At 43.8% G+C, this 12,184-nt stretch overlaps 1 protein-coding gene across 5 annotated transcripts in view; it reads left to right on the top strand.

Moving 5' to 3' along the window:
* Positions 1 to 218: 218 nt before the first annotated feature.
* The window catches only part of col6a3 (collagen, type VI, alpha 3), a 97,959-nt gene continuing 85,993 nt past the window's right edge, over positions 219 to 12,184 (top strand). For 3 of the 5 annotated variants that reach the window (XM_036132662.1, XM_036132663.1, XM_036132660.1), the window contains exons 1-4: positions 219 to 472; positions 6,438 to 6,522; positions 7,091 to 7,723; positions 11,449 to 12,042. In XM_036132662.1, the coding sequence (XP_035988555.1) occupies positions 6,438 to 6,522; positions 7,091 to 7,723; positions 11,449 to 12,042 (1,312 nt within the window). In that variant the 5' untranslated portion in view covers positions 219 to 472. The remainder of the gene's footprint in view (positions 473 to 6,437; positions 6,523 to 7,090; positions 7,724 to 11,448; positions 12,043 to 12,184) is intronic. The other 2 variants (XM_036132664.1, XM_036132665.1) reach the window with 2 other exon arrangements.

Below are 12,184 nucleotides of genomic sequence, written 5' to 3'. Positions count from 1 at the left end.
GCTTGCAGAGCAGAGAGGGAAATAAAGGAAAGGTCAGCAGAAAAGCCCTCTGTGGATGTGTGACGTCACCCTGCGCTGCTCAGATCCTCACCAAACAGGGAGATGTGTCTGGGTTTCATTTCACCCCCCCGCTCTGCTTTTTTCTCTCCTTTCTTCAGAGAAAGTGGGAGGAGAGGAGAGAAGTTTGGAAGTTTGTCCCATCCCAGCCGTGGACTCTGCACCACACCTCCTCTGGTTGGAGAGCAGGACGGTGCTCGTCTCCTTCTGTCCCCTCGCTGCAGACCCCTCTGTCTCTGCGTCTCCGCTCACTTTCCTTATCACTGCTCTCTTCGGCCTCCTTCCCTGGGGAGCGCCGAGTCAAGCCAGCGAGAAGCTTTTTCCTGGACGATAATGATCAAAAGTCACTTTTCATAGCTCGTTATCTTTTATCTTCAAGAAGAAAGTCAGCGGAGTGCATCTGCTTCAGCTCAGGGTAAGTCTGGTGCTGATGTGTGCAGAGAGGCGCGTGTTGCGTTCAGGTGACCTGAGAATGAAGCGCATGTTGTGGAAACGGTGAAGTTTCAGCTCCTAACATGGGAACGCTGACGGCTGTGATAATTACAGCTCTGTGCAGAGTTTTTGGCTTTTACCTCGTAAAATATACGACAGCGTGCGTTTAGCACTCAGACTGAAAGCTATGATTAAGCGGTGAGAGCACTTCAAGGGCAAGAGGTGAAGAAGAAGGTTCCAGCCGGAGATGGGCGTGTGTCTATTCACGTCCTGAAAAGCTGTTTGTGATTTTAACTCAGATTTAATTATGGACAGCAGAATGAGCGGCTAGAGAAGCTGCAGAGATGCTTTATCATCTACATTAAACTGTTATGTGACATTTGGGTTCATCTTAAAAGCGTTTCCTCTGCAGAAATGCACCTTGGTGCCATTATTGCATGTGTAGTCCTGCAAAGACGCCTGAGTGGTTTTCCTCTGGTCCGACCTGTAACTGTGAATCAGTGAAAGGCTCTAATGATGATCAGCGTGATGGGCAGATGTTTCCACAGCAGCAGCAGCAGCAGCAGCAGCAGCAGCAGCAGCAGCAGCCACTCCCTGAGTGAAGGCAGCAGTGGAACATGTGAGGAGGACGCTGTTTTCCACACTCCTGGCCAGATTTGGTTTAGCGGACTGCAGGAATGTTTGGACGGTGCTGGCAGCAGTGGGCTGACTGCTTTTACTGGGCCAGGTGTGCGTCACCACCCTCCACCGTTACACGGCCCCCGCTGTGGGGGGGGGGGGGCTTGATTAAAATGAACGCTCCTGGGTTTCTCTCTGCGTCTTCTGGTGAACTGCCGGCTCTTTCTCTGATGCACTTTAATCACACAAGCTAAGGGAAACTTGAAGTTTGTCCCAAAACGGTTTTAAGTGCTCATTTGGAAAAGCTTTGCTTGGCATCAGGGGGAGTCTTAATAAATAACCTTGAGATATGCAGCATAAATCAGCATTTGTGTGTTTTATGGCGACTCCAGTTTCCAATTTTCCACGTTTTTTTCTTCCCTTGATGAAGCACAGATGTCTGAAAGGTTGGAGGAGTTTTCTGGACGGTCTGCTGCTCTGTAAGGACGCCTCTATCAGGGACTCAGAGCAGCAGACTGGAGAGCCAGTGTGAAGAAAACTCTGAATCACAAAGAGCTGAAACACGGCTTTCTGTCTGCACATCCATTCTCGTCTCTTTTATCCTTCCGTCGGCTTTGATCGGCTCTTCTGGTCTGAGTGCGCATATGTCAGATGTCAGACGGACTGATGCGCTCCAGATGTGTGCAGCAGCCTCTTTAAACTTTATTATCGATCCTCTATCATCTGCAGCACACATGTCCTCTCACAGCTGGATGGGGCGGGCTCCGGGTTTTACTCAGCGGCTGCGGTTGGGTTAGCAGATGAACCTGAGATGTTTACTGCAGGAGCAGCGAGTCGTTATTTCCAAAATGATTTCTGCCCATTCAGCACATCGAGTTCAGAGGAGCTGAGCATGGTGGGAAAATCCTGCTGCAGCCCCGACCTGATGTTTTCCCTCCAAGTAACTTTCCTGTAAACTTCTATGTTGGTCTTTATCGAAGCTTCCTGAAGGTTTTCTGTTAGCTTTGTAAACGTTTGCACTAAGCTTTAGTCCAGCAGATTCTGATTTTTAGAGGGTGTGTTTAGTAAAGAAGGCCTGAAACGGTTCAGGAGGTGGACTGACGAGAGGAAGAGCAGCTTAGAGGATCTGGACCTGTTGGACTGGCTGATTACAGAGAAAGTCCAGAGATGAAGATGTTCAGGTTCTGGGAATGATAGAAACATTGGCCGATGTCCAGGGGAAACGGTGCTAGAAGGTCTGGAGAACCAGTGATCAGAACCATCTGGAACGATCCGGATCAGTCAAACTGAAGATGAAGAGAAAAGCAGCCGTGGTGTTTAACTAATGAGAAACATTCAGAGAAATGCCAACTTTGATTTTATAACACTTAGTCAGTGGAGAAAAAAACTAATAAAAATAGAAATGAACAAAACCAGCCATTAAATTTCTCTAAAGTATTTTAAGATTCATACTTTCAGGTTCAGCTGAAGGAACCAGAGGATTAAAGATAACGTGACACAAATTCCACTTTTCTTTGCTCCTCCTCAGACTGGGAAAGACAAGAAAACATGCAGCTTCAGAAATGAAGAGAAGGCATTAATATGACAGCGTCAGCAGCTGGCTGCTGTTTTTATATCTGGAGTTCTGCAGCTCAGAATCAAAAGCCCGGCCCAAATCAGCCCAAACATGTTTAGAGTCAAGCTTGGTTTATCCTTACTTAACCTCAACAGAACCACCTTTAATTAAAGAGTTCTGTATAAATGCAACATTTCTGGACCAGCGGTAGAATAATACGATCAGAACCTAAAGCATAAAATATATCCTTAACTGATCGGTTACAGTTTCTATCTAAATATTCTACATTTACCATTTACTATGAGATACTGCTGGTTAATAAGCTCCTCAGTTAGTACCGGTTAACTACCCACTGGTTCCTGCTTAGTTCCCAGGGCGTTCCCAGTTAATCAAACTTTATCTTATTGTAAAGAGTTTCCAGAACCGCGTCTCTTTCCTGCATAAAGTCTCGTTTTGGGCCAAACGTTTGCAGCGGCTCTTCGTTAATAAAACATTAACACCGCAGACGTGCTGCAGGCTGCAGATTTAGATGAATGGGTTCCTCTGGTGTTGTGACAGAGAAACCAGAACCACGTTCAGCCAAGCCCGGCCGGCGCTGCAGAACCGCGGCTTTGGACCGACCTGAAGTCACATGAGCATGAGAGGAGGACACAAAGAGCTTTGGTTTCCTTGAAACCTGGTGATTTAGGTTCTACCTTTGGACCGCAGAGCCGGTTTGGTGGCTGCAGGCAGAACCAAGCCAAAGCTTCCGCTCTTTGGGTTTAACTCTGCAGAACCGCAGGTCCTCACTGCTTCAAGAAGGCAAATGGAGACCAGGCCGACGGGGTTTGGCTCAGACGTTCAACGTTTAGTTTAAATCTCTGCAGGTGGGATTTCAGTAAAATTATTGGGAGAAATTGTTTAATTTTTGTAGTTTCACTGCAGCTAAAAATTTTATTTTCCTTTTTTATATTTTCTTCCAAATCTTTAAAATCTTTAAACGTTCTGCATCAAGACTTCTCCTCTTCTCTTAAGGTTTCTAAGATTTATTTGCACGTTGGGTACTTTTTTACAAACATTCCCTTTGACAACTGACATCTTTAAAGGCACTGTTTGTTCTAATTAAGGCCTTTTATTACTTTTTTCCTTGACTTTTTGTAAACTACAGGTAGGGAACAATGAATTGTGTTAAAAAGGCTCCTGAACTCCCGCAGCGCCACACAGACATGATTTATCACCAATGAATGTGTGAAAAATCTCAAAGGAAGCAGTTCAGCAGACGATAAGTTGCAGCAGTGAGGATAATGGAGGACGTCGTGTGTCGGTTGGTGGATTTTTGTTCTGTTCACTAAAGACCTTCAGAAGCTCTTCACACAAGAGAGGGGCAGGAAACTCTTTCCTCAGAAAGAAGTCGCCCCCTTAGAAAAATGCAGAGGTGAGGTACCTGGAGAGGTTCTGGAGTAAGAGCTGCTTTAAACCTTTTGCACATGTGTAGAAGCAGGACCCAGGAGACGCAGAAGCAGAACTTTAATCACCTGGAAGCTTCACTGCTGTTCCCCTTACCCTCCACCAGGTGTCAGCACATGTTTCTGTTGTCAAGGAACCAAGAACCCAATAAAGGTCCTAATCATCCTGGTTCTTCTCACCAGACCGATGCAGACTTGTTCCCTGCATCCCAGCATCACTCTTAGTCTGCGCTACCAGCCCAGACACAAAAACGTCTTTATTCAGAAACCATCATTGGGTTTTAAATCCTGTCATCACAGGTTTGAAGCAGAACTTTATTTTCCATTTGATTCAGGAGGTTAAAAGCAGCTAAATGAAATGAAATAGGGAGTTTCTCACCGCATTGAATGTGTCACTGCTCCCGGTCTGTCCAGGTTTATGTTCCCCGGCAGACAGGTGAGAAATGAACAGGTGAGCTCCTCTGTGAGAGCTAAACTGTGGCTTCAGAGGGTTAAAAGTTTTAAGATTGGCTAACAAGGAGGTGAAAGAAGCTCTCTTTTCTTTCCTGGGGCATTACTTCACATCCTAATGTAGGAAAAACTGACTCCAGAATCACATCCAGCCAACAATCCTCCCTAAGAACGCCGTGATGTGAGCAGGAAAGTCCAGCGTTTGCCCAGGAGAGCTAATTACCAAAGGTCTCCATCTAGCAGCTGCTTTCTATCCTCACCCTGCTCACTCCTGATACTCCTCCCTGAAAGCAGGCTGGACACACAAACGCCTGATTATCATCTGATAAAACCCAGAGCTTAAAGATAATGCCCTACAGCATATACTTCTGGGGGACTCACGTCTCTCTCAGGACCCTTTGGGGAAATTACCTGGAACTTTCCCTGAACTTGTCTTGTTCTAGCGGTTTTTCTAAGGATCAAACTATTTTTTGGTGGCTTTTAACTACAAACCTGAGCTGTAAATGATGATCACCATTGTCTACCTGGTAGACTTCTCAGGCGTTCTCTGCTGCGCTCCGTTCGACTATAGCGGTTGTTACATTTGAGATTTCTGATGGGAAGCTGGGATTTCCGAGTTCCGACTGCAAATCGAATGCTACATTAGTGTCTGTAATAGAAAACACAGGAGGAAATGTGGGTTAAAAGTAATAAATAAGCCCCAGCCTGGTTAAAGGCTGTATAAGCACAGAGGCTGTAACCTGAGCTTAGTTCCCTGCAGCCTGGGGAATCAGGCTGGATTACCATGTGACATGAAACATGCAGCTTTCCTCAAACTTGCAGGGAACACCCGGGAATCCGGCTGCTGGACGACATCAGCTGTGATCTGTTACTTTAAGAGACTTTCAGTTCACAGAGTTACTTTGTAGAATCTGGAGGGTACACTGCTCAGTGTCTGGGTAACTTTCTAAAAATCACAGGATACTTTCCAGACCTACAGGTTGCTCCTTAAAATTAAATGGGTACCTTCCTGAAACCTGTAGGTTAGGTTTTAGAACCGGCTTTTTACCCAGCCCGTCTTCTCAGAACCTACACAGGATTGGTCAAACAGCTGTAGCAGGGTTCTTAACAAGGTACATTATACCTTCTATAGAGTTACCTTCCAGGAACTGAAAGGCTCCTTCCAGAACTTGCAGGTTACTTTCAGGAACTTGTGCGTTGTTCTACTAATCTTTGTAGTTTACAGGCTGCCAGTCAGGTAACCGCTAAGTGCTGGAAATAACCGCTTTCATTTCCCAGCTAGGAGCGTTCTGGATCAGGTTCCCATGTTCTCCTGGTGCATGTTGTCCTGTCTGCTGGTCGGGGAACGTTCTCTCTCCAGCCCTGAACAGCATTTAGTAGATATAGTGAAGGAACAGCTGGAGAAAGCGTACCTTGTTGAAGAATGAATGTTGCAGGTTGAATGACTGAAGCCAATCAGCACTAAAGCAGGAGGCGGTTTCCTGTGTGTCTGATCTGAGCTTTCTGTAGACAAACCTGAAGTAGCTGCTCCTGTAGAGGACAAAGGTGTCTCTAATGTTCAGGTTTCACAACTCATGACACTTGCTCAGAGTTGTCAGATTTCAGTCAGATATTGACTATTAGACTTAGACTTTAACTTGTTACTGGGAACTACGCTGGTGCTCCTGATTTCTGCTTCCCGTTTCACCAACTTTAAATGCGGCTTTTATCAGAATTTCTGAGCGTCCTCTCTAGGAAGACAAGTTTATTTATGGAGTTCTTTTCAGTAACAAGACTAGGAACGCTCATTCTTTGTTTTCCTCGGGTATCTTTGTATCATCTGTGAATTGTGAGCTCCTTAATGACACACTCTTGTTTCTCCTTCCTCGTTGTGCCTGAAGATGAAGAGGCCTCGGTTGTTACCCCTGTGTGCCCTCCTGGGGGTCCTGATGGCAGGACTCCCCTTAAACCTCGATGCTCAGGAAGGTAAGTCGAATTCTTTTTAATTGTTTTCTACCTTTTCACCAAGAAAACCGTTTTTCTCATTTCAACTGTCTTTCCAAAAAAGTTGGGATGCTTTGTAAACAAAACGCAATAATTAATGATGGCTATTCCAGTTAAAGCCAATAAAGACTCAATACTTTGTCCCAAAAACTGCAGCAGACTGATGCAAACTGGAAAATGGTCCAAAATCTATGAGCATTTTAGCAAAAATCTGAACTTCATACATCGGTCTGTTTACATCTCCAATCAGGGTTCAGATCCTTAGAAAACCATCTCACGTTCTTTTAATTTACATTTTTATAGAAATTCCTGACTTTTTTGTAAAGCTTGTTGTAAAATTTAACAAATATGATCCATATTAGCACAGACGGATTTTTACATGACTAAATATATCTCTGAAAACATGAGCATAGTGTTCATGATGAACAAAACAGACTGATGCTGTCAAATCTGAAGTGGCCTAACCAGTTTAATGTGTGAAACTATGTGTGATGCCTTGCACAAAGTGTCTTTTCACCGGTCTTCTGTCCTCTGACATTCTCCTCTGAAGACTGTGCACAAGGCTCGGCAGCTGATGTGTACTTTCTAGTGGATTCGTCCTGGAGTATGGGGCAGGAGAACTTTGAACATGTCAGAACGTTTCTGTCCACCTTGGTAAAGTCTCTGCACCAGGTCGGAGGAGGGCGCTTTCACTTTGCCCTCACACAGTACAATAGCAGGCCCCAAACGGAGTTCCGCCTCAACACCTACCCAACAGCGCAGGACGTCCTGGCACACATCAACGCCATGTCTTACCGCGGCGGCGGCACCCGGACCGGCCTGGGTCTGGACTTCCTCCTCCGTACGCATTTGACCTCTGCGTCGGGAAGCCGGGCAGCCGACGGCGTGGCCCAGATTGTGGTGGTCCTGACAGATGGGCGATCGCAGGATGATGTCGCCGAGCCGGCTAAGGTGCTTCGGATGGCAGACGTGGAGATATTTGCGGTTGGAGTCCAGGATGCGGTGGACTGGGAGCTCAGGGAGATGGCTAGCCAGCCGCAAGAAACTCACGTGTTCAATGTAGACTCTTTTCTGAAGTTGCGGGATATAATTCAGGATTTAGTAGTGAACCTTTGCGGGGCAGTTACCCGGGTGGGGGGCACTCCCGTGGTCAATGAGGCCCCTGTGGCTGGACAAGGGACAGGTAAAGAAACGGTCCCACCTCAACTACCATACTAACCTGCCCACATGTGCAGGAAGGAAGCGCTGCATACTAGAGCAGGAACCTTATCATTAACACCATCCAGTTATAATTTGATTTTAGCATTATAACCTTTCCACCTGCAGAATTAACCTAACTTTTTGCCAGCAATGCATATTGTAACTCATACTTTCTTGGAGCTAACAGGTTACCTTCTGCAACTAACAGTTACTTTTATTGAACTCAAATAAATACTTTTGGGAACCTACAAAGTACTAAGCAGAACTTAGAGGGTACTTTTTGGGACCAAGCTGACCTCTTTCAGGGTTCTTTACAGGAACTTATAATTTGAAGGAAACCTTCATGGACAAGGCTTTAACATGAGGTGACATGTAATCTGTTACTTTCCAAAACTTTAACTATAATTTACAGATTATCTTATAGAAGGTACAGGTTTCGCTCCTTAAACTTTAGGCTTCCACAACCTTTAAGCTACTTTTTAGGGCTTACATGTTACTTCCCCAGAACACAGAGGCTACTTTTAGACACCAAGTATCACTGGCTGACATGTAACCTGCTACTTTTGTAACATAGATTAATCTCCTGGAAGTTACTGGTTAGCATTTAGAACGTACATGTTACTTTCCAAAACTTCAGAATTTTGTTGATCACTTAAAACTAAGTTTGCGCATTAAACATTGCTTTCTGGTACTTGAACAGGTTTTAGGGAGTGTGCTTAGCATTTATGTTAAAGGAAAGTCACCTGCAAGTTTTAGGAAGCAAATTGTGATTGTGTTATATTGCAGCAGCAATTACGTAGCTAGGTATTAACTCTTTGTTAATGTGGTGGTAGTGGTAAGGCGGGGCCCTGAGTATTTTACTTACACTAATATGGGTAAACAGGAGAAACAATAGTAAATTATTTATGGAGAAAAAATTAAATGGAAGGGCAATATCCAAGTTTTGTAATGTTTCAGCACGGTCAGAATACTTTTTGTGACTTCATAGACTCAAAAAAAATTTTTCTCAAAATATTACATTGAAGAACACACATTCAGTTTGGATGTTCGACCTATTTGAGCTCAGATTTGGCAAACCGTAGCAGGTCTGGTGGTTGTTGGAGTTCGTTGTGACCAGAGAAAACACAAATGGCTGCTTCACTTTGTAAACAAGCAGAAATTTGTGGGTTTACTCACAGATCCTTTTAGGCTAGGGGCGAGGTGGAGGTTGAGGCTTTGTGCGTGACCATGCTGAATCCAGTTAGCTTCCCACCGTTTGAGGAACACTCGGCAGAAACTGTAACCGGTCTACGCACAGCAGAAGAGTCCAGAGAAATCCTCTCAGTCCGTCATCGCAGGTTAAAACCGTCCAGAACAGAAACATAGACTCTGAATATTTTTCTCCCCTTGGCTCTGGTAAAACCTCCTCAGGCTACAGACCTGACGTTTTTACACTTGACTTGCTTAGATCTGATCGGACAAACACTTCACATCAAACGTAACAGAAGAAAACACAAGACTGACAAATGAACAAGTTACGTTGTGAACAATGAAGGTTGCAAACACACTTGCATGCATTTTAACTCCTTTTTAATATGTTTGCACCATATTTACCATATTCACATATTTTAGCCTGATATTTTAGACCAGGCTAAAATACATTGCCACCAACCTTTTCCTGACTCTGCTGTTATTCAGCTCTAACACTTTTAAAATCACTACAAGAACACAATATTACCCCAGATGTTTTTGAACAATCTAACTTTTTGGTTGATGTATAGAACTATTTTCATTCACAGTTAAAAACAGCACTTCTAGATGGTCATTATCATTTGGAGAATACACGTTTTTGTTTTTTTTATTATTTAATCTGCAATTTGAAAGACTTAAAAAAGGCTACATTTGGTGGTCAGGTGGATCTCAGGGCAATAAACACTACGTCAAAAAGTCCAACATATTTAAAGTTTCAGGCTTTAAAGACGGGCTAAAAAGATTTTAAAGAATCAATAAGGAGTCCTACAGAACCAGTTCAAGCAGCCTGACATGTATTCTTTAATCTGTTGAAGAGTTTGGTTGCACCGTTTTAATCCAGTTGGAGACAATTTGAAGCGGACGTAAGTTTTTTGTTGTAAAGATGAGCGTTAAAAAGAGAGAATATATTCCAGGTAAAAAAACAAACAGCTGAGGGGGAAAAAGTGTCAAATTGAGTTAATTCAGATTCATCATCATGGAAAATGTCGGGCTAGCCAGTACATGTTTCCAGAATGATAACTTGTGAAAAGGTTTGTGGAACTTGTGGGTTTTTCTGGCATCTGGAGTTGAATATTATTTGCAAAGAAATAATAAAATGTCCTTGTGAAAATGAGAAGAGAAGGGAGTAGAGGACTAATCCCTGAGGCACACCACAAGCTGGTTGACAAAGCTTTAGCCTCAGATTAACACCATTTAATCCGACAAACCTTTGGTTGGAAGCCTGATTTCCTGGATGCTTTTACTCTTGAAAACGTTACCAGATATCAGTCATGAGCTTTTAACCATAGCTAACCATGCACCACTGCTTATGTGTCCTGCACATGTTTGTCTGTCTTTATCAGTCACAATGTCTTTGTGAAACATGTTAAATACTCAGTATTTGAAACAGTTATCAACCTGTTGGAATCATCCTTGAGCTGCTGTAGTCCTGGAAGATGTCCAGTCATCTGGGCAGGAAGCACGTGTTGTAAAAGGCCTAAATAGGCAGTATCAGTAGAAGGAAAGGTGATTATGAATAAAGCAGCAACTAATCTAATGGTTGATGTACAAAATCAGATTTAATCTGCATGCAGGCTCCAAGGATGATCCACAGGTTCATGACTGGTCACTTCACCTGTGGTCTGTAACAAGAGTCTGCATGGGACGGCTGAACTCAACGGAGCTGAGACATTTAGAAACATTTCTAAAATTATAGTACAATCTAAATATTTCTATAGTATTTTATAGAGGATGCATTTCCTCTTGACTTGCAATCCTCAAAAAATAACCACAACTTGATTTATTTCCATATTTAACTGATTTCAAACTTATCTTAAATCTCAATTGCAGAATTTGTAAGAGTGCCAACTAATAAATAATAAAGGAAAAAGTATTGCTGGACAGAATTTTATATCTAATCCCACTTTTCCAAAAGCCAGGGGAAAACAAAAACAGGCTTTCCCATAGAAGTTGTAGCTCAGAGTATAATGTTAAGAACCGCTTTCATTGATAAAGATTTATCTCCACATGTAGTTTAGACATCAAAGCCTGGACGGGGCTGCATTTCTTTTTGTTGGTAGCTTTTTTTCTTGCATCCTGCAGAACGTCAGATAAACAGATTTACTGGGAGGCCGATAGAACCGAAACACCAACAAAGACAAAGGGTTTCAGGTTGAATCCTGAAACTATGAATGATCATATTTTGAACTATATAATATGATAAGCTATCAACACTTATATTGATAAGCTATCAATATCTTGATTATTTTTCATTAGGACTATTTAAATGGCAGAGTGTAGGAGATCTCCTTGGTTCAGCCGACATGCAGTATGATGTGTTTTGCAGTGTTATTTATTCATCCACTCTGACTGTTACTTCACACATGCAATGATTTGCTAACTTGAGTTCCCTGATTGATGTCTTTGTCACTGTCTCACTAGAATATTTGCTTTCACTGTTTCCATTTTGTTCTCTTTTTTCTCTTTCTCTCCTTAAAGCACCAGAAACAGCTGACCTAATATTCTTAATTGACGGATCACAGAACGTTGGAGCAGCTAACTACCCCTATGTACGTGATTGGGTTACGAGAGTCATTGAGCGCCTCTCTGTGGGCAGGGACGCAATTAGGGTGGCCCTGGTCCAGTACGACAACGACCCAGAAATAAAGTTCTATCTGAATAGCTTTTATGAGAAATCGTCGGTCCTGGAGGCGGTGAAGGGCCTGACCTTCTCAGGTGGCGATGAATCGAACCTGGGGGCCGCCATGGAGGAAGTGGCTGAGAGTCTGTTGAGTGAATCGGCCGGGGGCCGGGCAAACGAGGGCACACCCCAGGTTTTGGTGATCGTCAGTGCCGGCGCGTCCACTGATGACACCGGTGCCGCTCACCGGGCCCTCACGAGGGCCGGTGTCATCACATTAGGGGTGTCGATTGGTGACGATGCTGCAGCAGATCTGGACGAGGTGGCCACAGATAAAAGTTTGGTCCTGAAAGCAGCCAATTTCAGAGCGTTGACAACCACTGATGAGCAGTTTGCAGGCTCCATTAAGGTGGCAATGAGCAGCATAATATTTGTGACTGATTTCCCTGAAGGTAGGTAACCTCTTCAAGTGTTGCTGGGGTTCGGTGGTTGGGGAGGGGAATTATTACATCATGTGTGTCAGATGCAGGTACAGCAGGTTCAACAATGATAATCAATGATGAGATTTAGCCTCATTAATCCCCCATAGGGAGA

This window comes from Fundulus heteroclitus, unplaced genomic scaffold, assembly GCF_011125445.2.
Source record: "Fundulus heteroclitus isolate FHET01 unplaced genomic scaffold, MU-UCD_Fhet_4.1 scaffold_53, whole genome shotgun sequence".
In the NCBI taxonomy this organism is placed as follows: Eukaryota; Metazoa; Chordata; class Actinopteri; order Cyprinodontiformes; family Fundulidae; genus Fundulus; species Fundulus heteroclitus.
The sequence above is the reverse complement of the archived record's forward strand: the minus strand, read 5'-3'. Positions and strand labels throughout refer to the sequence as shown.